Source organism: Aulonocara stuartgranti (assembly GCF_965226115.1).
Source record: "Aulonocara stuartgranti genome assembly, chromosome: 19".
NCBI lineage: Eukaryota > Metazoa > Chordata > Actinopteri > Cichliformes > Cichlidae > Aulonocara > Aulonocara stuartgranti.
In genome coordinates, this window is record NC_138955.1 from 21,857,591 (window position 1) to 21,882,158 (window position 24,568).

Consider the following 24,568-nt stretch of genomic DNA (forward strand, 5'->3'; position numbering starts at 1 on the left):
TTTTCTGTCTTCATTTATGCTGGAAGTGATAGCAGAGCTGTACGTTTTAATTTTTTTCTAAAACCCCGCAGTCAGGACATGCTATATTGTATTTAGATAGAAGCTAGCAGGGAGTTAGCTCGTTAGCTTCTAACTCCGTTAAATGTCATAAATTCCGTTTTCATGGATGCCTGGATGTTAAACTCAATTGTTACACCTGGTAGAGCAGAACGCTGATCATTTTATTAAAGATGAAAGGCTTTAGACAGTTTTTCAACTCTCAGTAATGTCATAGTGATCGTTTGATATACGGACCTGCAGCGGAGTTTAGACCCAGACACGGCTAGTGACGTCAGACTGAACAATCGGATGGAGACAGTTGTCATGGTAACCAGAGTGTTTGTAGATGCTGAATTTAGATGTGTGTGTGTGTGTGTGTGTGTGCACATCTGTCGAGGCAAATATCGCAGAATTCATGTCTGAAATTCTGAAATATGCTTTCAACATCTTCATGAGATCCACCTGGAAAATCCTTGTACACCTTTCCAGGCTTTCCAGGCCTGGAAAACATTGAAACTTAATGGATGATTAACCTCCGTCTCTGATTTGTCTTCTTCTTCACTGCAGCAGCAAACAGCCTCGGCGCCCAGCCACCGAGCTCCTTGCCAAATGTAGCTGTCCCTCCTGCCCCAGTTACCATGGAAACGCATCGCCTTGACCAATGGGCAGATCAAACCAGGTGAAGGGGGGTGGGGGAAGGATGTTTTTGTGGGTTTGATGGAGGCGGTTTTGTTAAACAGAGACTGAGAGACACAGACAGGCTCAGGGTTCAGGTGCACTCCTGACACACCTGGAAAAGCTTAAACCTGCTTATTAAACAGCCACCAATCAACACGCTCAGAAGGACTCTTGGTTTTTGTGGTTGTTCTCATTTATGTGACGCGTTCAGTGAGCACACATGGAGATCTGAAGGGATGCAGGGCCCGCACAAAAACAAATCTTTATTACGTTTTTCGTGTGTTTATTTAAGAAAGAAAAATAAAGATGTTTGATTATTCGCACAGATCCACGTGAACCGAATAATCAGCTGAAGCTGAAAATGGAGGCAAATAAAATCCTGTAAGTCACAAACTGACTCCAAGCTGGATTCAGATGTGCACAGAACTGGTTTGACTGCCGGGCTCTACACGGGCTTTCTCCTGGTTTAAAGAAGCCTTCAGAGGTGTCGACACACATTACTATCAGTGATCTGCATGTGGTCACCGTTTGGTCTGAGTCAGTTAAACCCACCTATGAAAAAACAAGCCAGTGATTTTCCTGCAGTGGAAGAGTAGAGTGAAGCCCTCGTGTGTTTTAGAGACAAAGGTTAGATTAGTTCCTGTGCAGTGATGCTTCAGCTAAAGCGATGAAAGGTCATGTGAGAGCATGTGGAGGTGCTGATTGGTCTGCTCGGTCAGTCGGAGTGCTGTGTGAAGACTGGAGCAGGTGGAGACATAAAGGAGCCTGGGAGCGTCTGAATGCTACAGCAGGTCTGCGTTGCTGCATTTGCATAATCATTCATAGTGTGTGTGGGGGGGGTGGAGGGGGGGGGGGGGGTGCTACAGTTGATCCTGTATTCTGCAGCTTCTCCTCGCACGTTTCCATGGCAACGCCAGCAGTATCCATGAGAGGCACGCAGATGCTTTTGTGTGTTTATGGAGATGGCACTAAGCCAAAGCCGCCACCCACTGCTGATAACTGAAAAACCGCAATATTCCCAGAATGCACCAGTGTAGTGCATATTTTCATAACTCACCTGTGTAAACTCTGTCAAGGCAAGGTTGCATATCAGGGGCGTGGCCTTTTTGACTGACAGGTGGGTGTAGCTGCTAGCTCGTGCTAACTGGACTGTGGACGTGTTTGTGTTGCTGTGAGGTTTCTGTACGAACAGACGTCTTTTATTGTTATGAATGAGCAGGTGACTGTGACAGCCAAGGCCAAACTGCAGCCAAGTCCCTCTCTGAGTTACAGGCTGTGAGGTAACCCCATCCTGTTTGTGCACACTCTGCTTGAAACTAGTGTAGTTTTTATTTTTCCGCCTGTTTGATGAACTGCGTGCGGACAGCTCCACAGAGACTCATTGCTCAGTGATGTGATTGCTGTCTGCAGCAGAGCTGAAGCTGCTGTGTGGAGAATCGGGATATCTTCCACAGTCAGACGTGCTCTGAGCACTGAGAGGCTCGGGTCAGAGAGCTGCCCATCACGTCACATCATGTCTGACTGCACGGCACCTCGATCAGGAGACACACGAGGGGAAGGAAAGAGGCAAACAAACCTCTCCTATTGGTCAGTTCTTTGCTTTAATCTAAAGAGATTTACAGTATACCACAGTAATCCTTTGCTGATTACCGTAGTATACTGCATGTGTTACACATCACAAGACTCATTTTTACTTATCGCTTATTTATTTAACTGTGCTGCACAGCTACACTGAGGGTTCAAACAAGAGCATAAATTAACTTTGCTGAGCTCTGAAGACAGAAACCAAAGAAACATCAGAGCAGCGAGGGCGATCGAGGCTCAGTGCATACTGAGAGAGAGAGGAGGGGTGGGTTGGAGCAGAGAGGTAAAACCTGCCTAGCAACACGGATGCCTCTGCAGCCCAAACCCCCAGGGTCCACCTGTAATATTCCACCTTAAACTGCTGTGAGGTGATGAAACACCTATGCTGTTGTTTCCTCTGAGGAGGGGGGGGGGGTTGATCTCAGAGTTTCTTCTCATGGCAGCAGACCCCCACCCTCAAAAGCCAAAGACTGGTAAAAGGAGCAGGAGTTATTTAAAGAAACAAGCCGTGATACTTTTATGATGACTCGTGAACAGCCCCACAAACTACAGACAAAAATATGATGGGGGGGGAGGCCTCAGCCCTCCCGCTGTGTGCCCCCTCCGGACCCGTGTGTGCTGGGGTCAGACCCGTGAACCCCGGCAGCTGGAGTGCTGCAGGTGGAGCGGGCTTCTTCTTTACCTGGATGTGACAAATACAGGATGAAGAGGAGGAGGTGGGGGTGACACAGATGGGGGAAGAACGAGGGCAACAAGTGAGATCACGGAGGGGGAGGGACGGTGACGTCAGCTACTCCACCAGGTGGCATTGTGTGAGAGGGGGTAACAATCTGAATTCCTCCGCTTCCCCGGGAGTGATGCATGCAGGGAAAAAAAGGCAGAGCTCCCTCCTCCTCCCTCCTCCATCTCTGCAGCAGCACACGGAGCTACAGCAGCAGGAGGAAGAGGAGGAGGAACAATAAGCTCAGAGGAGGCTCCGCAGTCCGGCGGCGTGTCGCAGTTTTAGCGGGAGCTGGTGAAGCGGCTGCCCGGAGGAGGAGGCAGGGGGCCGGCAGAGGGAACATGTCCTCCCCGCAGGTGTCCCGCCGGCAGTCGTGCTACCTGTGCGACCTGCCGCGCATGCCTTGGGCCATGATCTGGGACTTCACGGAGCCCGTGTGCCGCGGATGCGTCAACTATGAGGGCGCGGACCGGATCGAGTTCGTCATCGAGACTGCCCGCCACCTGAAGCGCGCTCACGGCTTCCAGGAGGCCCGCGGCGCCGCGGGAGCGCCCCCGCAGCAGCAGCCCGGGGCGACGAAGAGCCAGGCGGCCATACTAAGCGGCAAAGAGCCGCCGAACCACCACCACCACCCGGCGGATGGTGCAGCCAAGCCCCAGCATCCCGGGACGGACCGCTACTCGCTGGGACGCTTCGACTACGGCGGCAGGCCGCCCACCGGGCTCGGAGGACCGAACGGCTTCAAGGACGACGGCCCGCCGGAGCTGAACCGCCAGAGCCCGAACTCCCGCGGCAGGACCCCCGCCGGACCGCCGTCCGCCGCTGTGCCACCCAGCCTGCTGCCGCAGACGGGCCGGGCCGAGCCCGGGGCGAAGCGGCCCGCCTCGGTTTCCGCCGCCGACCCGGACCGGGAGCTGAAGGAGAAGCAGCGCAACGCGGAGGTGCTGGCAGAGTTGAGCGACAGCCTGCGGAGCCGCCAGGAAGAGTGGGCGGGCCGGCCGAAGGCCGTGCGCGACACGCTGCTTGCGCTCACCGGAAGCACGCCCTTCGACGTCCGCTTCAAGAAGGACCACGCGCTGTTGGGCCGCGTGTTCGCCTTCGACGCCGCGTCGAAGCCCGGCGCGGAGCATGAGCTGAAGCTGTTCATCGAGTACCCGAGCGGCTCCGGGACGGTGTTCTCCAGCGCCTCGGGGGTGGCCAAGCAGATGTACCAGGACTGCATGAAAGACTTCGGGCGCGGGCTGTCGTCCGGCTTTAAGTACCTGGAGTACGAGAAGAAGCCGGGCTCCGGGGACTGGCGGCTGCTCGGGGACCTGCTGCCGGAGCCGCTGCGCTTCTTTCGGGAGCCGCTGTCCGTAGAGCTGCTACCGCAGCCGCACGCCGACGGCGGCTTCCCGCTGCCGCCAGGACGGGCAGGGGGCTCCCGGCCCGGGCTGAGGAAGAGGAAGGCCTCCCCGGAGCCGGACTCTGCGGACGAGCAGCAGCGGCAGCAGTGGCTCGGGGGCCCGGGCGAGGCCCTCAAGACCCCCCCGGAATCCGCCACCGCCCCGCCACAGAACGGACAGTCCCCCATGGCCGCGCTCATGTCAGTGGCGGACGCGCTCGGTAACGCGCACTCGCCCGGCAAGGACAGAGACTCCGCCGCGCACTCCAGGCACGCGGCCGGCAGCCCGGCGTCCCCGGCCTCAGCCTCCGGCCAAAGGCGCCTCTCCTCCCGCAACGGGGACCTCGGGCTGCCCGCGCAGGACCAGGTGCACGCGCAGAGCGTGCCCGACTCCCCCGTGGCCAACAGCGGACCGCTATGTTGCACCATCTGCCACGAGCGCCTGGAGGACACTCACTTCGTGCAGTGTCCCTCCGTCCCCGGACACAAGTTCTGCTTCCCCTGCTCCCGGGAGAGCATCAAGGCCCAAGGGGCTTCCGGGGAGGTGTACTGCCCCAGTGGGGACAAGTGCCCGCTAGTCGGTTCCAACGTGCCCTGGGCATTTATGCAGGGGGAGATTTCCACCATCCTGGCTGGAGATGTGAAGGTAAAGAAGGAGAGGGACCCCTGAGGAGGAGGTGCTGGAGCCTCAAGCCCAGACTTTGTTTTTTATATTCCCCTGGATCACAGCCCAGGTCGAGGTACTTCAGCCTGCCCCCCACAGAGATTCGCTCTAACCTAAACTCAGTCAAATATTCAAACCATGAAGAACAGCAAACTGTTTCAGTCGTTTAGAGTCTGGACCGGTGATCACGTGAAAGCTTTTCTGATTTAACACTTTCCACCTTCCTTTGTCATCGTGTCTGTTTTCGATGTGACGGAGGTCAAAGGTTGAGTTTCAACCTGGCGTCAGTAAAATAAATGAGTGTTACTGATCCAAAGCAGCGCTGACACTCTTCAGTTTATACGTCGAGCTGCCTCCAGCTCCGTGTGTGTGCAGTAAGATCATGCATGCTATAGTTTCTGTCCAACACTCAGTCTTCTTTACTGTGAGGCTTAAAATAACCTCAATATTCTGTTAAAATGAGTTCATGTTATTACAGGTGTGTGTGTGTGTGTGTGTGTGTGTGTGTCAGTCATTACACCCATGAGTACAAATGTGTGACCACTGCGCCGGACCGTCAGCCCGTTTCTGCATCTGTAAAGAAAACCTGATAAAAATACGTTGAAGGCTTGAAACGGAGATTATCGTGATGCAGTTTAATAAACGTCTCGGACAAGCAGGCGATTCTTATTTTGAAACAAAGAAATATGTTAAAATTTATAAGAAAAATGTAATCGTCCAAATTATCCAAACTCCGATGTATGACATCAGAGTGATCTTTGGTTCGTCTGGCGTTTAAACTTGTGCGTTTACTTTGTGAATGAGTCGTTTGTGTTTTTGTCTGTTGTTCAGGACGATGTGCTCACAGACTGAAACAGTTTGACTGAAACATGGAACATTACTGATGTTAATCTGTGCCTGTTGTGTGGGTCCAGGTGTCGCTCCCACCGTTGCTCATGTTCGTCTGGAGTTTGGTTAACATACAGTCACAGTTTGTGTCCGAGTCGCCGTCACACTTCTCACAGTGAAACTCACATCAGTTATGTTTGTTTAAAACGGTCGTAAATTCTCCCTGTTTGATAAACGAACCCGTTGACGACCGGGTGGAGAAACGCGAGGGGAGGCGTTGCTCACGTTCAGCGTTTATTACCTTTGACTCTTTCTAATTAACGTCGTGGACATCATCAAGCTCGTGATCTCAGAATGACATCATGCTGTGACTGTTGTGAAGCAAAGGTCTGTTAGCAGCGATGAGACCGGCGGGGAGTTTCAGGGCGTCTTTGTGCACGTTCCCACTGCAGGAAGCGGCCGGTAGGACGCCGTTTCAGGAGGAGAAAGCGCTCACTTACAATCCGTCGCTCCACGTTCCCACTCTGTGGAGCCGCACTCGCCGCAGCTGGAGGGGCTCTTCATGAAGGGTTATTCCAGAAATGCAGCTGAAGCTGTGGAGCACGCTCACAGCAGGTCCATACCTGTGTCAGGCGTCCTCACTGTGAGCGTGCACACCACACACTCGTCTTGAACAGATCGTCACAACGATCGCCACCGTCCGCTGTGAGCTCACAGAGCCTTTGTTAAGTTATTGCTCGTGGTTTTGGTGCCTTTAACGAGGCGTCGCACAAAGATCAGCTCGGTAACGTTCTCGGCGGTAGACCGTCACTCCTGTGGCACGTCGACAGAAGCGGGGGGGGTTGAGCTTAAGATGATTAGACAATAACTGGCTGTGTGCAGACTTGAACTTTAACCTCAGGCTTGTTGGACGTGCGGATGAAACGGGCGTCATGCTGTTTACAGAGCCGCTCCTCGCCTGAAACAGCTGCAGCATCAGTTCACCTCCTCTAACCCAACATGGCTGAGAGGAGGCGCGGCCGCGTTCGCTCGTGACTCTGATCTCTGCAGCAGCTTTGAGACGAGTACAGACTCTGACTCGCTGCAGCCGTGAGCCGTCACCGTTCAGCTGTGCGTGTTTGCTCCTCATAACTCGCTTATAGAAACTTTCTGGGCTTTAAAAAACAAACAAACTTCATAGTTGGATTTGTCCAGCGAATAAATGTTATGTTTCTGTTGCACCTGGATCCACAAAGCAAACGCAAAGATGGAGGTCAGACTGATGAATTCTTCATTTTCAGTCAAGTTAAAACAAGTTAACTCCCAAATGCAGAGAGTTTCTGCTGTGGACAAACTGGTTCCAGTGGTTTGAAGTGAACCAACCAAAAACGCCTCGACTTTGGCCCTGACAGTTGGAAGGTAAAGTCACCTCGAGGAACACATCTGCTGCTCGTTTGCTGGTTTTCTTCTGTTTGAACTGGACAGGAAGTGAGACCCGTGAACACGCTAGCTCTCTGACGGCTGTCGGAGAGACTAAACAGGAAGTTTGTTTCTTCTGCCCGGAAAGCCAACGGTGTCAGAGTATAATTATGCCGACGTTTCACTGCAGATGTAAACGAATAAATCAGCATAAAAACAGACGAGCAGGACGTAGAGTCATGTTTAAACGACCCTTGGAATTGTGTTTCGTTTCTACCTTGTGTCATGATCTAAATGTAAAACAGAAAAAAACCTTTTGTACTTAAACTGTGTCAGATGTTTTGGGACATCAAAGAGGAAACCGTGCACACGCCGTCTTCCCTCCGTCCAGGTTCCAGCCGAGTTTGGAGCAGACAGCTGAACTTATAAATATTCTACATGTGGATGTTTTAGAAAACGTGTTTAACAAAGAAACGAGCGTGTTGTGTTGTCATGGAGATGAAGGCGTGGTCAGTGCCGTGGTGTTTAGGAGGTTCAGTGTGAGGCAGCCGGTAGTCACTAACACATGCTCCATTTTTACATTAGAAAGTCGTGTCTGTAAAGAAAACAACAAAAAAAGCAATTTTTTTTTATTTTTATAGAAATAATTTATTCATATTATCATTTTGAATTTGAATTTAATTTTTCCTTTCTAATATATTTTGTACTGCAATAAGAAGCCCCTCCTCTCTGTTCCTGCCTCACATTAAGGTTCAGCTTGTTTTGTGTTTCTGTTCAGATAAAAATGAAACTAACACATTTGATCTTGTAACGTGCCTTGGAGCTGAGTCGGTTGTAATAAATTCCTTTTCTGTCAAACGTGACGTTTCTTTAATGCCACACTCGACTTTATTTTGAAATTCTGGTGCTGGAATCACTCACGTCCTGTGGCTAAAGGCTTCTTTCAGTAGAAACTGAGTCAGGCTGTGATGGAGCGGCTCACCTGTTTTTCCAGAAGTCCAGCTAAAGTAAGAACACTGGAGCGTCTCACTTATTGATCTTTACGTCTCCAGGAAGTTGTGTTCGGATCAAATCCGGGCCTCTCAGGGAAAACAGCCACATTTCCACCGTTCGCTGTGGAGCTTAAACACAGCACAGGTATTTTCTGAATTTGTCAGCTCCTGAAATCCTGCACTCAGCGTCTTCACATGGACGCTTTTATGTTCTTGTAATTCCAACATTTGTATTTGACAAAGATGCAGATTTGATTGACTTGAAGCCAAGAGCGAAACTTTCTCTGCTGTCTATGCGTTGATGAAGAAACTCGAGATGTTGAGCCTTACTTTTCATTTTACATTCACTTGAACTGTGACCTTTCCTTTGTCACCAAACGTGATCAGCATTGTAATGAAAGCTTGAGGAACTCGTCCATTTTCGGGCTGTGTTGGACTGTTTGGTGGGCCAGATGTGGCCCCCGAGCCACATGTTGGAGTCACAAATGTTAGAAATGATCATGTGAGAAGGAGCTGAGCGGCACCAAAGTGTAACCAGCAGAAACGCAGATCAGCGTGGTTAGCATTCACACAGCGAGCTGCTGCACTGAGCCAAGGGCACCTTAACCATCACTGTCCCCACACACACACACACACACACACACACACACACACACACACACACACACACACACCAGGGGTGTTTTTGTTGTTCAAAGAGAAAATCTGCAATGCAGCAAGAAACTACAAGTACAGCGAGTACTGCAGTAATGGTAGTACCGGTACTGCATCAGGAGTTTGTTAACGAGACAGCAAGGACTCTGATTAAAGACACGGCGTCGTATTAAGATCCAGAAACTGCATCTGCTCAGTTCACCTCTGCTGCGCTCTGATTGGCCGCGCAGTGTCTGACAGAGTGTTTTTGTGCGTGCAGCTGCAGCAGCCGAAGCGGCTCAGACAAAGACACAATGCTGCAGGTGTGTGGATTTACAGCAAGCTGCTCTCAAACCTGCAGCTCGTTTCTCGCGCTCTGAGAGCGAGTCAGGACATCCACAACATCAGCGGCTGCTCTGAATGTTTTCACATTCTGTGGCTGATCGCGGCGTGTGGGGACGACACGGTTGCCTACAGCTCGAGGGTGTCGCGCTCGCTGTTCTGATCACAGAGGAGGCAGCCTCTCTGCGAGCTATCCTTACTGTATAAAACGTAGATATTGACAAAGTTCACTTGCAGTTGAAAGGTCATAAATTGCAATAACAGGTGATATAGGTGGTTTCATGGGATGTCTGGGGCTCCCTGCCTGAGCTCATTATTAGAAGCGTCATGTTTATCCTGAACCACAGAAGCATGACAGCATCCGCTCGAAAACTGAAAAGTCTGAAGTCTGGCACAGTGCGGTGAAGAATGCCAGCTTGGATCAGTCTCCATGTTCAGACACGGTTGAGTTAGGCGGAGTGGGCAGAGCCTCCGTCAGTGAGTCGGCGCTCACGTGGGCTGAACGTGCAGAGCTAAATAAAGACATGGAGTCGCAGCGAGGTTTGATTCATCTGTCTGCGCAGCACCGCGGTCGGTTCTCTCCCCCTCCTCTTCGTTCGCTGTAGCCGTGGAGGAGGATGCTGTTGCCATGGTTACCAGCTTCACATTTAAAGACATAATTTATTCAGGAATGTGCAGAGACAAGCGCTGCAGTGATCGGCCGCTCTTTAAACACTGACAGAATCATAATCGTAGGCGTCAATAACTTCACATTTGTGCCGATAAACAAGCCCCCACCCCTCTCTGCGTGTCACGGCGTTGACTGCATTTAAGACGATGATGTCAGCACTCTTTTTTTTTAAACTTTTTTTTTTTAATGTCCATCAGCACTCCCCGCCGGCCCCCCCAACCCCACACACACACCTATGACTGTTTGTGGTGTCGACCCTCCCCCACTGGCCCGCTCAGAAGCCTCCGTCTCGCTGTGTTTTTATGTTGCCCGATTGGTCCACTTCAGCTCGTGCTGCAGATTTCATGCAAACTTGATTTAGCTCCACACCTGCAGCGGATCCATCTGGAGTCGGTGGATCCGTATTTTGGAGTCCGGATGCTAAAACGCTTTATGTGGGCCAGATGTCAGCTATGTCATGATATTTGAACCACATCTGGCCCACCTGACATTTTCCACCCGCTGTGTGTCTATTCCATTTCATGTACCCCACTTAGGTTCAGTCAGCATTCAGCCAGCTGTGTGTGGCAGGTCCACATTTAGCCTGTACGGCAGCAAAGGGGGAGGGGGGTCTACGTCCACAAAGTGTCCCTTTTTGGTCCACATTTAACCATAATGGATTTTGTCTCAGGTAGTTCAGCAGTTAAGCCGGGTCTGCCTGCTGAAACTCACCCACAGGGCCTCGTGCCACACACGGGGACTCTCTTTATTTAACATGTTTAAGTATTAGACCCAGACCCCACCACACATGTGGCTCCACATCTGTCCTAGGCAGGTTAGCCTGTTCGGGTCCACATTCAGGCAGCACAGCAGTCCACCTGTGCTCAGCATTAATCATCGAAGGAATGTGGTCCACGTGGGCCTGCACCGATCCGGTTTTAGCTCGTGTGTCGAACACGCAGCGTGCTCGGAGCGCTGAAGGGAAGCACAAGGACAAAGAAAAGGGTGAAGCACAAAGACGCGGCATTAATAGTCATCCGCAGCCGTTACTACGGCGCTCATGAATTATTGCTGGCATGTAAAGGTCTACAGAGAGGAGGAAGGGGAGGCCCGGGCCCCCTCCCCCCGCCCGTTTCCTCCATCAGCATCTCTGCTCGCTGTCACCATGAGAAACCACTGGGGTGTTGCCTAGCAACAGCAGCAGCAGACAGCCTGCAGCAGCTGTTTGTGATAGTTTCTGAGCGATTAAATGACAGAGGGCAAGTTGACAGCGGCGCCCATTTTATCCCCACCCACCGCCACATTTCCAGCTTCAGCGAGCGTCACGACTTTAGCTGAGGGCGTTTGGACCTTCTGAGATGAAGGTCAGACCAGGGGCGATTCTAGGATCAGAGCTTTGGGCGTGCTGAGCACCCAGAGAACTGCCCAGCCAGGCAAGATAAACTTTACTCGTTACAATGACACGTCTTCCCCGTCTCTGTCAGTCCCTGCATCCCTACATGTCTCCAGTTGTCCCGAGTTCCCTCTGACTGTCTCCTTGGTGCATTTAAACCCCTGTTCCTCCCTGTCCTCGTCGTCTGTTGTCTTCATCTCTGTTATCAGTCATCATAATTTTACCCTCTCTGTGCAAGTCTGCAAATTTCTTTATTAAATCATAAGATTCTTGAATTCATCAAGTCTCTCTGTGCCTGGGTCCTCGTCCAAAAAAAAAAACATCACTGTTTTGTACATTTTAACACAATTTAATCCCACATTTGTGAAAGAAAAGCAAAACACTTTTTTGAAAAGTCTGTAACAAAACCATCAAATCTGATCAAGGTTAAATGCTGCTAAAGAAGAATGGATTGGAATAGAAAAAATACATATCCTAACCTTAATTACTGGGGGAGGATAATGAATGATGCTCATAGTGAGTAAGAAGTAAACTGACTGCATTTTTTTGACAGAGATTCACTTCACCTACCGCCTGCCTGGTGTTGGCCAGAGGGGCCGATGGTGCGATATGGCAGCCTCGCTTCTGCCCCAGGGCAGCTGTGGCTACAACCGTAGCTGCCTCCACCTGTGTGTGAATGAATAGTGGAATTGTAAAGCGCTTTGGGTGCCTTGAAAAGCGCTATAAAAAATGCAATCCATTATTATTATTATTATTATTATTTTTAAATAGATTGTATTCAATTAGATAAAAAATTACATTAATATGAAAAAACAAATACTATTAAGATCACTAATGAAAAATCTTCTCTCAGTGTACTTTCAACCAAAAGGCAAATAACCAAACCACATGAACATCTAATAAAAGATAAATATTGAAACACTGATCATTTGTTCTTACACTTTTACCTGAATGTGGCTCCTGGGTTTAATCTTGGCACATATGACAAAATAACCAGCTTCTCCCATTCCATTTCAAACAGGACAGTGGTAACAGCAGTAGGCTGCGGACAGTTTAAAGATTTAGATTTTAAATAGGCTGCATAAATTTCAATGGGAGCAACAGGACGGTCAAATGTCGCTGATTTTACTACAGAGCAGGACGGATTGTAGGGTAGCAAACATCGTCGGAAAACACGTTTCCAACACTACAGGTTACCTGCTGTAATGTTTTCAGCTAACAGAAACATGGTCTGACTCCTACCAACTATATAAAGAATAACTGAAGGTTAAATGCAGCTAACGTCCTGTTTTAAGCCAGGCACTTACACCTCCGCTCCGCTGCGTCTCAGCCACCATCGCTCTGGCAGCAACGGCGCTACAGCCAGAGCAGGGGAGAGGCGAGCTGGGATGCTATGATTCATTCATAAAATCGCCCTGGGTCAGACGTTTCTGAGGGACCTCAGAACGTCTCTGTTGTATCATCAGAAATAACCGAACTCTGTTCTGTCAGGCCATAGTCGCGATGTTACGGTGGGACTCGCTTGCGAGCCTCGGGGGGGCGTTCCTCTCCGAGCTCGCATCATTGCGTACATCCTCCTCAGTCTGTATATTTTAGTTTTGATATTCTGAGACCATTTTGTGATGCTTTTTTTTCACTTTATGTAGTTTGTACCTGCAAACTCCCCACGATGTGAAGGCGCCAACGCATCAATGTCCTCGCTGCGTGAGTCACACTGTCCTCAGAGTGATTCCAGACGCTTCCGACGGCCCGCTGTGTGTGTGTGTGTGTGTGTGTGTGTGTGTGTGTGTGTGTGTGTGTCTGTGTGTGTGTGTGTGCGTGTGTGTCTGTCTGTGTGTGTGTGTGTCTGTCTGTCTGTCTGTCTGTCTGTGTGTGTGTGTGTGTGTGTGTGTGTGTGTGTGTGTGTGTGTGCGCGCGCGCGCGCGCGCTTTAGACTCAGCTGAATTGCCAAGAATGTGACACTGTGTGTTGTGTGTTTGATCTCATTAATTTGAATCAGTGTAACGTTCAGTGTCAGTAGTTTTCTTCCACGCTGTCGCATCATTTATTTGTTTGTTTACTTCTGTTTAATGGTTCTGATCTTGGTTTCCTGTCGGTCCTCAGTGCTGCTGTGTGATCGCAGCAGCGTGTGCTTTTCGGAGGGTGGGTAGCTTTCTCGCCCCCTGGTGGATGGCTGTAGGGTACATCATAAGTCCCGCCCCTCCACGCGAGAACACGGTTAAGAGTGTAAGCGTTGGTGATTGGGAGCAGCCTGAAGGGCGGGGCTCAGCTCAGTGTCAGCTTCATTCCACCAACCTGGCGATCGTGGCTCAAGAGTTGGGAGTTCGCCTTGTAATCGGAAGGTTGCTGGTTCGAGCCCCGGCTTGGACAGTCTCGGTCGTTGTGTCCTTGGGCAAGACACTTCACCCGTTGCCTACTGGTGGTGGTCAGAGGGCCCGGTGGCGCCAGTGTCCGGCAGCCTCGCCTCTGTCAGTGCGCCCCAGGGTGGCTGTAGTGACTGCCATCACCAGTGTGTGAATGTGTGTGTGAATGGGTGGATGACTGGATATGTAAAGCGCTTTGGGGTCCTTAGGGACTAGTAAAGCGCTATATAAATACAGGCCATTTACCATTTACCATCTTATTACTATATGCATATTTGTATTGTACAGCACTTTGGTCTACCAGGTGTGTTTTTAAAGTGCTATATAAATGATGATGATGTGAGTCAGATTGTGTATTAGGATATGTGACGCTGCGTGGAGCGGAGCGCTGGATGGGCTGTTACTTTCACTTCTTGAGTAACAACAGCGTTGTTGAGGCGTGAGTGTTTAGTCAGATAAGACACTCAAAAACTAACAGATATTAATATTATAGCGTTACACTGGTCATTTATTCAGGCTGAGCGATCTAGGAAGTTAAATCTGTTCCCTTTGCATGTTTTTAATGCTTCAGACATGCTCACATGCCTGAAAGGTCTCAGCTCCGGTCTTTAGCCAATCACAGCTGGGAGGCAGCGAGGAGAGCCAATGACGTACTGCAGGAGATGAAGCGTCTGAAGACTGAGATGAAGATGCTGCTGACGGTCAGTGTACAGTTCAGCTCAGCTCGAGTTAACGGGAGTCTGTAATACTGAAGCCTGACACACGTTCTGTCCCCCAGCAGCCAGAAGACCCTCTGAAAACCAGCAGACCTTCACCGAAGCACCAGCAATCCCAACAAACCCAGTCCCAGTCCCAGCAAACCCAGTCCCAACAAACCACCTCAAAGGAAAATCGCCCGAGGTCCCGATCTTCCCACCTCCAACAAAACTTATCCCATGAAAACAGTTTACAGTCCCAGCAAAACCAGTCCAGACTACCCCAGCCCAATAAAACCACTGATGAAGAACATAACCTCTGGTCCCAGCAGTCCCAGTCTGTGCTGGTCCAGAGGAGGTCCGCGGTCCCGTCCCTGCTGGAGGAGGCGGGTCAGGTTCTCCATCAGGTTCGAAAGCAGAAGAAAGTTCTGGAGGAGAACCTGGAGGCTCTGCTCAGAGCCCGGACCGGAGAGGTTCTGCACTGCCAGCTGGAGGCGCTAGCTGCTAACAGGTAGCTAATTGTAGTGTTGACTTCAGGTGTGCTCGCTAACACAGGACAGGTTTAAACACTTAGGATGGTTTCTCTGACCAGCAGAGACCACAGCGAGGAGGTCCGCATCAAGAAGACAGTGGACGCCTGGATCAGCAGGTTAAGCAGAGACATCCAGGTGAGCTCCAGCAGGCTGGGAACACCTTCATCTTTCTTTTTGTCTGCTTCTTCTTCTGCTTCTTCTAAACTTCACTTCTAGAACTCCGATGTGGCGCCATCTGTTCTCTCACTCATACGACAGCACAAACGCTTCTTCTTCTTTGAACTTTTCTTCTTCTGCTCCTCCCCCGGTGCTCAGAGAAAGAGCAGAAGAAGTAAAACGGGGACTGACCCTTTTCTGCCTTGCCATCAGGCTGAGATGTCCTCAGGGAACATCAGAAACCATCACTCAGCTGTGGACGCTGATAGCTCCGCCCACTCAGGGAAGGAGAGGCCAGTGGGCGCGCTCAGAGGAACAGGAAGTATGAGGACAGCGAGGAGAGGAAGCAGAGGGCAGAGAGCCGGAATCAGAGCGGTGAGGCTGGATTCTTCTGGAAGCCATTGATTAGTTTCTCATCAATAACAAACAAGCGATCACTGATTGGTTATGTGTTTATGCACCTGCAGGGGGTGGAGCCTAACCGAGGCACAGGTGGAGCAGCTGAGCGTCATCAGTTGGAAGTGGATGGAGAATCGTACCTGACCCGGCTGTATGGCCGGGCGCCGTATGAAGGTCTGAGACGGACCCTGAAGAAGAGTCCGTACCTTCGCCTCAGCTCACCTGCCTCACCACTCGGAAGGAAGCCCCGCCCCCGACTAGTGGAGAGTGTCCGAGGTCAGAAAGTCAACATCAGTAAGTGTGATGGTAAAGGTTGACCTGTGGGCGTTGTCAAACATTCTGCTCTGCGTCTCAGGTGTGAAGCTGAAGTCCTCCAAGACTCAGACCAGCCTGGCCCCACCCCTCACTCAGCCCCAACCAATCATTTCAGCCCCTCCCTTTGCTTCCTCCTCACCTGGACGATCTCACATTTTCAGCTCATCACACCTGACCTCAGGTCACTTTGATGACCTCAGCATGACCCCTGCAAACAGCTGCCCTGTCGCCATAGCGATCCCACTGGGTCAGTAACATAGTAACCTGTTTCTGTAAAGGTTAAAATAAACATAAACAACAGTTCCAGGTCAAAGGTCAAGTATAACACACACAACCTTCCCCATGCAGGTCCACCCCGGATGGACTCCAGGTGTGAGCATCCTCAGGAAGTGACATCAGCGCTCGCTGCCCCTCCAACAGCCTCTGTGGGCGATGAAGCACCTGACCAGGTGAGCAGCTTTGAGCCTCTGAGGACTTCAGTCAGTCAAGGGTGGAGGTGTGAGCTCTGACAGGTGTGTGTGTGTTCACAGCAGCTCCTGGAGGCAGAACAAGCTCCTCCCCGTGCTCCATCACACACGATTGACATCATCGAAGGGAACGAGGAAGAAGTGGAAGAGGACGACTTCTTCCCTGGAACTGACTTCCTGTCTGTTGTTGATGTTGTGCAGGTAAGCCCCTCCCCCTCCTCTGTGCTTTAGAGCAGCCACCGTCGTCTCATAGGACGGCCACTTTAGTCTTCAAGTAGTATAAAAACAAAAAAATGCCCACAAATACTTCCTGAAATGTTTTGTTCCCTCTTCACTAACTGAAGCCTTTCATTGGACGTTTGTTCTGTGCACACGTGGCAGCACTGCTGCTGTCATTGTGTTCTTAACTAAATCAGACATAAGTAAACACGTGAGTTTGTGACTCTCACTGAGCTAACAGACATCCCTCAGCATGTTTGTGCTCTCTGCTCATGACATATTCCATCATTTTAAAGAACTTATTTTAACATCGTACTCAACAAAAACAATTCCTCCTTAACAAAAAAGTCACTGCATTCGATTTCTTCACGTCAACATGCAGCCGCCAGGTTGAGACCTCTGCTGTAGACTGTCAGTGTTTTCAGTGAGGCTGCAGCGCCACCTGCTGGACGAAAACAGAACAGCAGCAACTCAGAGCGAAGAAGATGATGACGATGATTGCTATTACTATTCATGTTTTTGGACACATGGAGACTTTGATTAATTAATCCTTTGGTCTCATTTTTCATTTTTTCTCAGTGATTTCAGTAACATCTGATTTATATCTCGATCTTTATCCCGTCATTTCACTGATTTTCAGTTGTGATGTTTTTTTGGGTTTTTTAGACTTTTAGTAGAAATCTCAGAAAACTTTAAAAACTGAGCCGCTGTTTCAGAATTTTGGGGTTTTTACGATTTTTGGAAGGTTTTCAGTCATGAAGAAGGTGAAGATGTTGTGTAGAGTTTTAAAATAATCTATTGACTCATTAATATTAATGTCAGGCACATGTAGGTTACAGTGCCGTGCAGAAATCTTGAGCTCAGGTGTAGTGATGTCACTGAATAGTGAACCTCCTCTCAGCAGGAGGTCAGCGTGTCGGGTGAGGAGGCCGTGGAGCTGGACGGGGGTCCGTCTCCCCCTCCGGTCCTCTACCAGGGTCCCATCTTCCCTCCCCAGGCTCCCTCTGCCCTCCCAGCCCAGGATCAGGTCCCCGTCCTGGGCACGGCCCTGCAGCGGGACGTCCTGGAGACCCGGCTGGTGGAATGGTGAGAAACCAGCACGAACCCCAGACCGTGGAAACAACGCCACATTGTCACCATTTTGGTTTCTGTGTTCAGGGTGGAGCAGCAGCTGATGTCCAGGATGATCTCAGAGCTGTACTGGCCCCCGCCTTCTGACCACGCCCACAATAGCGACGTGGACCAGTCAGATCCAGAGGAGCGCAGCGTCACCTCAGACATTGGTAGGTGTACCTCCTCCTGCTCCTCCTCTTCTGCTCCCCCGCTGCTCCCTGACTGTTTGCTCCTCTGTGTGTCTGCAGTGGAGGCAGCAGGAGACGCAGGCCTGCAGCTGTTCGTGGACGCCAGCGTGCCCGTGGACTCTGAGTTAATCCGGCAGCTGGTGAACGAGGTTCTGGCTGAGACTATCGCCCTGATGCTGGGCCAGAGAGACCCGCTGGGCGCAGGACCAGACCCGGCGCTGGAATCAGCTGGACCAGCAGACCCTCAGGAGGTACGGAAACTCTGTCGTAGCGTCGTAGCGTTAAGCCCCGTCTCTGAAGGCCACCGCTTCTCTTCCAGAACGAACCGCTCCCATTGGTCCCCACACCAGAACCAACCCCACCGCCCAGCCCGGCCCCGCCCAGCAGAGAGACTACGGCAGTAACCACACCCCTTCCATCAGAACCGACAAGCCCGCTGAATAAGGAGCCTCCTCAACCAATCGCACCACCAGGTCTTTTGGTGACCTCAGAGCTCGTAGCCACACCCACTCTCAGCCCAGAGCCCACCCCCTCTGCAGAAAGCCCAGCTACTGTACACCAAGCCCCGCCTCCCTTCACTTGGGAAGAAACTGAGCTTCCATTGGATGAGGAGAGACTGGTGGAAGACATAACCACACACAAACCACCTCTGTATGTCCAACACACACACACACACACACACACACACACACACTTCCTGGTTCATTAACACGTTTCTTCTCCTGCAGGTTGATGTCAGTAGCGGAGGAGGAACCTCCTCTCTCTTCTCCTCACCCTCCTCCTCCTCCCTCCCTCCCCCCTGCTCGCTCCCCTTCTCCTCCTCCTGAGGCAGGACCGGCGTCCCCCTCCACCTCCTCCGAGGAGTCCAGCAGCTCCAGCACGGTGACGGCCGGCACTGAAGCAGCTCTGAAACACATCTCAGAGGGAGAGCTGCTCATCAGTGCCAACCAGCCGGCAGCCATGACAGGTACCATCATCATCATGTGTGTGTTAGCAGGACATCTGTAGCCTGCAGGTGTGACTCTGTGCTCTGTTTGTCTGTCAGGGGGCGGGGCTGTGTGCAGCTTCAACAGCTCTCTGCAGGAGCTGCAGGATATGGTGAGGAACCGCTGAGCAAGGCACTGCTGGAAGCTTAGCACAAGCTGAATATTAATATAATGATGTGCCCCCTCCAGGACTTTGACCCCCCCAGTGAAGGACAGGTGAAAGGTCGCGACCTCCTGCGGGCCCTGCTGACCAAAATGGAGCAGGGAGTCACACAGAGAGGAGAGAGGCCTCAGCCCGAGGTGAGCCTGCAGGCATCAGAGTGCATGTGAGAGGCACCACACCTCAGCTTATGACCTCTGACCTCGTATGTCCTTAGGGCTCCTGGGAGAGGGCGGACGGGAAAGTAAGCTTCACCCACAGCGGTCAGTCCGGCTCACCTGGACAGATCAGTCAGGCTGCAGGTACGCCTGCCTTCAGACGACGCTCAGGGACAAAAACACAAGTTTTGTCTCGTTTAACACAACAGAGCCACTCACACTGTTCTCATTCAGACACCTCCAGGTTTTACACTCTCACCTGGCTTCAGTCAGAAACTGGCCCCGCCTCTGATTCACCTCTGACATCACTCGGTTTCCATTCCCTGCAGATGTGTCAGAGGTCAGCTTTGAAGCCACCAATCAGGGCTCGTTTACTTTGGGCGACCTGACGGGGGAGCTAATAGGTACACTGACCTCTGACCTCCACACAGAGCTGTCGCTGTCTCCTCCTCCACACCTGGAGAACACACACACTCCAGGACAGGTGAGACACACAGACACACACACACGTTGGCTGTTTTCGTGTGTTTTAATTTTTATGCTGATAAGTGTGTGTGTGTGTTCAGGTGCTGCTGGTCAGGACGTCCAACAGTCACACAGGTAAGAAACACACCTGTCTGTGATTCTTGAACGATTTGTGTGTCTGCTGTTTTTTTTTTTTTTTTTTTAGCTGAGATCACGGACGCCGCGAGCTTGGAGCAGCACAGGAAACATCGTCAGCCGATAAAAAGTGAGTCACTTTTTATCGGCTGACGATGGAGGAGATGAAATGAAATGAGCGAGTTTGGAACAACATTTGAGGAACAGAAACTGACCCCAGGTCAGCTGTCCACATACTTTTGGTCACATAGAGAATAAAATGGCTGCTCTTCATCGTGTGAGCAGCAGGGGGTGTCAAGTGTCCACACAAAAACCAGCCCGAGTCTCCCAGTGGGCTGCCCTGGTTCACTGCCCAGTGAACCAGGGCAGCCCACTGAGACCTGTTTGATTCCTAAAGATGACATCAGACACAGGAAACACCTGACAGGTAGATCAGTATGAAACTGACCTGCTGAGAGCCGCAGCTGTTAACGAGATCAGGTGACTCCTCACTCTTCAGCTTTTATTGTTTTAAAGTTGGAAATTTGGTGATGCTGATTGTAACACGACACAAACACCGCATCACGGCGGCGAGACGCCACCGAGGCGTCCCCGCACGGCGGCACGGTGCTCAGGTCGATGTTACATGACCAGGTGTTCTCTTATTACATCTGGAATTTGATCACATGGGTCACGGACGTCGAGCTGGGGCGCTCTGAGTTGGGTGAAGTGTTTAAGGAACAGGCTTCTGTCTGACTCCGCCTCCTTCGGCGAGGTGTCAGGTGGTGAAGGCAAACTTTTTAACGGGAAGCTGAGCAGGTCAAACACTCGCTCTGAGGAAATGGGAGCATGTGGGCGTGTACTCTTAGCTTTAGATCTCAACAACGAGGCAGTTGTGACATCATACAACCAGCGCCTTACAGGAACCAGAAACTGCTGCGGTTCACTTCCTGTGAATGAAACGTGCCTGAAGACAAGGACGAAGAACATCAACCTCTCTCTTTGTGCTCTGGTTGTCATGGAAATATATCACAGCTGGTGTGCGCGCTAGAGATGGACCGATCCGATATTACGTATCGGTATCGGTCCGATACTGACCTAAATTACTGGATCGGATATCGGAGAAAAATAAAAAATGTAATCCGATCCATTAAATATCACGAAAGCACCTCACAAAACTTGCAACACGCCGTAACTCACCTCAGAACGTTAGCATGTCGGAGCAGTATGCATCACGTGATAGAGCGGCTGTGGCATGCGGGACCTGTCGGTGGTCTGGATAGCATTTGGAGCTTCGCTAGCAACCCGGCATTTCATCTCCGACAAAGTTATCCCGAGAGAAGTAAAGCAAGTGTGTAAGTCCATCTCTGAATGTTTGTAAAGCATTCCTGCGTTAAGCTTAACAAACGATATATGGAGCGACTGCCTCTTCTTGCTGCTACTTCAATCATGAAACTGCTTAACGATCAGCTGATCGGCTTTTCTGTCGCGAGTCCGTGTCTCTTGTTTCTTTTTGGCCCACTTTGCACCAGAAAGAGGAAACCAGTGGCTGAACAACAGCAGCACGTTTAAGCTTGATAAGCTGTTGTAAGAATTTATTTAATATTACTTTCTACTCGAGGATCTTTTTCTACGTAGCTGACGCTGGTAACTGTGCAGGGGCGGATCTAGCAAAGTTTAGCCAGGGGGGCCGATAGGGCATTAACAAGGAAAAGGGGGCACAAAGACATACTTTTCTTTCTTATTCTCATTTAAAATGTCTAGCTTTTAATAAATAATTATCTGACACCCAAAGTTTTAATTTGATGTAAAATGAATAGAAGTCAATTACTGTATATAGTGACTATTAAGTCTAATATATATACCCTAGTAAGCTATAGTACTTTTTCCTTTGGGAAGGTACCATCTGTGCAGTCTGCAATTTTGTTGAAGAAAGATGTTGAATCTATTTAATATTTCTTGAAAAATAATTGATTTCTGTGCATTTTTTTCCACACTGCATCAAATTAAGGTTGATTACGTCGATTAAGCATCATGAGGTGGAGCGTGAGGGGTGGTTCCCTATTTTTTATTTATTTATTTTTGTTGTTGCTGGGAGTTGGAACCCTATTAGTTAGGTTGCTTAATATTTATGCTAAGTACTCTTTAAAATACCAGAATAGGGAGGATGGTGTAGGTTTAAGTTTATTAGATTGATCAGTATTGCTGAACTATGAAATATTTTTTTTTGCATATAGGTATAACAGAATAGCTTTAGTGTAGTTGTTGTTTTAAACTTGAGTATGAACTTATACAAAATGCAGCAAGATATTTAAAAAAACAGTTTTGTTGATTAAAACACACTATATCGGATTCATATCGGTATCGGCAGATATCCAAATTTATGATATCGGTATCGGACATAAAAAAGTGGTATCGTGCCATCTCTAGTGCGCGCAGGCTTCACCGACCAATCAGAGCACGTGTTTACATACATCTGTGCGTGTGAAGGTTCGTCAGGTCCACCTTCGTCTCTTTAATTAGAAGATGCTCAGTAACCATGACAACGGAGGCATGTGTAGTAGCGATGGCTCTGTCTTGATCGCCATAGAGACGCAGACTCATGGGCCACTCGCTCTGATTGGTTTATCTCTGGACACCGTGAGAACAGCTCTGCATAACTCAGTACATAATAATCCTTCTGTGTCTCGGCTCATCTGCTGTGTGAAACAAGCGGTCTTAGCTCCGCCCCCTTTAAGGCAATTAAAAGGAGCGTTTGAACGGCGGTCGGGAGGAGCCGTTCTGTGACATCACACAGACCCCTGAGTGTTGAGAGCAGGCAGCGTCGTTACTGTCCTCACACTGAGCTCATTGTCCTGTTTGAACGTCCGTCCCAGCGGCAGGAGTCATGTGACAGGAAGTGAGGAGCAGCAGTTTCACAGAGGGTTCGATTCAGTGACTGAAACAAAAATAAATCGTTTTCAGGGACAGGAAGTGAGGCGTCCAGACCTCCATCATGGCGGCTCCTCCTCACAGTGAGCTCAGTGTCCTGCAGCTCCTCACACCGCCTCCCGTCTCCCCGTCAGAGCTCCTCTTTCATGCTCCTCCCTGCTGGAGACAGCCGCTCAGTGTGTCCCAGAAACCCACAGCTGCTTTTCCATTCCTGGTGGCAGCTCAGGGTCAGCGAGTTCCTGCTGCTCTCAGGCTTCAGACTAACCTCATGAGCCGAGCCGGCAGAAGGAAACGGACGCGTCAAAGGGTTTCTCGTCACCTCCTCTTCCTCGCCTCGAGCGCGCCATAATGCTCGGCTGTGACCTCAGCGAGCCTCTTTCTCCTTTCACAGTGCTCTGATGTCAGCGCGTTATGTAAACGCTTTACTCACTCAGCAGATATGAACACTGCAGCTCCGAGTGCTGCCCCTCTGCAGGCTTCCAGAGCTCAGCCAGTCAGAAGAAGGCTAGGTTAAAGGGGGGAGGAGCTGAGGAGTTTATTACTAATGGAGTCATGCAAAGCTGCTCTCCAGAATAAAAGATTCAGCAGGAAGAAGTTCAGCACATTCAACAGCGGGACGAATCAGAGTTCTGTTGTTTACAGTGCTCCAGTATAAACAGTAATAAAAACAGACAACACACACATATACAAAATATACAATATACATATAAGTCACTTACTAATAAATATCTGAATAAGAAAGAAGAGCGTGTGCAAAAAAGGTGTAGCTATGGCAGTAAACAGTGTGTTGGGTGGAGGAGTTGTACAGGGAGCCACAGGCAGGAATGATTTCCTGTGTCGTTCAGTGGTGCATTATGGGTAATCTCAGTCTCTCACTGAGCGTGCTCCTGTGACTGACCAGCATGTCATGGAGTGGGTGGGAGGTGTTATCCAACATTGTCTTTATCCTGGACAACAATGGCCTCTGCAGCACCACCCTAAGAGAGTCCAGCTCCATCCCCACGACATTGCTGATCAGTTTATTGAGTCTGTTGGCATCAGCAACCTTCAACCTGCTGCCCCAGCATGCAACAGCGTAGAGGAAAGCACTGACCACAACAGACTCATAGAAAATCCTGAGCGTTGTCCGACAGATGTTGAAGGACCTCAGCCGCCTCAGAAAATAGAGACGACTCTGGCCTTCCTGTAAGTCCAGTTTATTTTCAATGTGTACTCCAAGGTATTTATAATCCTCCACAATGTCAACACTGACCCCCTGGATTGAAACAGGGGTCAAGTGTTTCCTGGTCTTCCTGAAGTCCACTATCAGTTCCTTGGTCTTTGCCACGTTGAGCTGCAGATGATTCTGCTCGCACCACGTGAGTGTAATAACGGCAAGGTGGGCGGGCCCAGCTTCCTGTGTGGACGCAGCTGAATTCATCTTATGTGTTTGTATCTGCAGCTCGACAGCAGGAGGAGGAGGGAGGAAGCAGGAAGATGGGCGTCCACCTGCCCGCCGTAAGACCTCCGGAGGAGGAGGAGGTGATGGAGGCGTCGGTCAGTGCGGTGGCAGACTCGGATTCCTCCACCAGCGATGGTTTTTAAAAAGAATATTTTTATATTTCAACTCATTTCAAATAAATAAAGTCTGATGGAAACCAAACAGATGTTATAATAACTTCATTTTTAAAATTTGCTCACAGCAATAAAAGCTTAATGCTACACTTAACCAAAGAAACAAAAACCCAAAGAGACACGTGAACATCTTAATCAAACACCATCCTCTTTGAGTTTATTCTCTGAGACTCAAATAATGTTAGATATACTTCAAATAAAGTTTCACTAACCCGGGCAAACAGCAGCTAATAGAAGCTAACAGAGATCCCAGCTAAACAGCAGCCCTTACAGACAGCTCAGCATATGTTCAACAGCTGGTCAGCAGTGAGCTTCGCTGACTCGTATCGGCTCCTTTCACAAAGCGTTACAGCCCCCAGAGTAAATAAAGATGGACGCCTCTCCCCC

At 50.1% G+C, this 24,568-nt stretch overlaps 2 protein-coding genes across 5 annotated transcripts in view; both read left to right on the forward strand.

Moving 5' to 3' along the window:
• kiaa0586 (KIAA0586 ortholog) overlaps positions 1 to 24,209 on the forward strand; it is a 33,354-nt gene extending 9,145 nt beyond the window's left edge. Inside the window, exons 7-26 of one of the 4 annotated variants that reach the window (XM_082515204.1) lie at positions 607 to 718; positions 14,240 to 14,369; positions 14,447 to 14,874; positions 14,959 to 15,031; positions 15,266 to 15,427; positions 15,520 to 15,727; positions 15,807 to 16,013; positions 16,115 to 16,215; positions 16,297 to 16,434; positions 17,357 to 17,538; positions 17,611 to 17,735; positions 17,814 to 18,004; positions 18,073 to 18,404; positions 18,482 to 18,720; positions 18,799 to 18,851; positions 18,929 to 19,039; positions 19,117 to 19,201; positions 19,387 to 19,541; positions 19,624 to 19,657; positions 24,009 to 24,209. In XM_082515204.1, coding sequence (XP_082371330.1) covers positions 607 to 718; positions 14,240 to 14,369; positions 14,447 to 14,874; positions 14,959 to 15,031; positions 15,266 to 15,427; positions 15,520 to 15,727; positions 15,807 to 16,013; positions 16,115 to 16,215; positions 16,297 to 16,434; positions 17,357 to 17,538; positions 17,611 to 17,735; positions 17,814 to 18,004; positions 18,073 to 18,404; positions 18,482 to 18,720; positions 18,799 to 18,851; positions 18,929 to 19,039; positions 19,117 to 19,201; positions 19,387 to 19,541; positions 19,624 to 19,657; positions 24,009 to 24,151 — 3,209 coding nt within the window. In that variant the 3' untranslated portion in view covers positions 24,152 to 24,209. Of the gene's footprint in view, positions 1 to 606; positions 719 to 14,239; positions 14,370 to 14,446; positions 14,875 to 14,958; positions 15,032 to 15,265; positions 15,428 to 15,519; positions 15,728 to 15,806; positions 16,014 to 16,114; positions 16,216 to 16,296; positions 16,435 to 17,353; positions 17,539 to 17,610; positions 17,736 to 17,813; positions 18,005 to 18,072; positions 18,405 to 18,481; positions 18,721 to 18,798; positions 18,852 to 18,928; positions 19,040 to 19,116; positions 19,202 to 19,386; positions 19,542 to 19,623; positions 19,658 to 24,008 lie in introns of all 4 variants that reach the window. The other 3 variants (XM_082515205.1, XM_082515202.1, XM_082515203.1) reach the window with 3 other exon arrangements.
• Positions 2,100 to 8,154, forward strand: irf2bpl (interferon regulatory factor 2 binding protein-like). Its single transcript, XM_082515210.1, has one exon. It carries the CDS (start codon positions 3,163 to 3,165, stop codon positions 5,074 to 5,076), a length of 1,914 nt encoding a protein of 637 aa, XP_082371336.1. The 5' UTR covers positions 2,100 to 3,162; the 3' UTR covers positions 5,077 to 8,154.
• Positions 24,210 to 24,568: the final 359 nt, after the last annotated feature.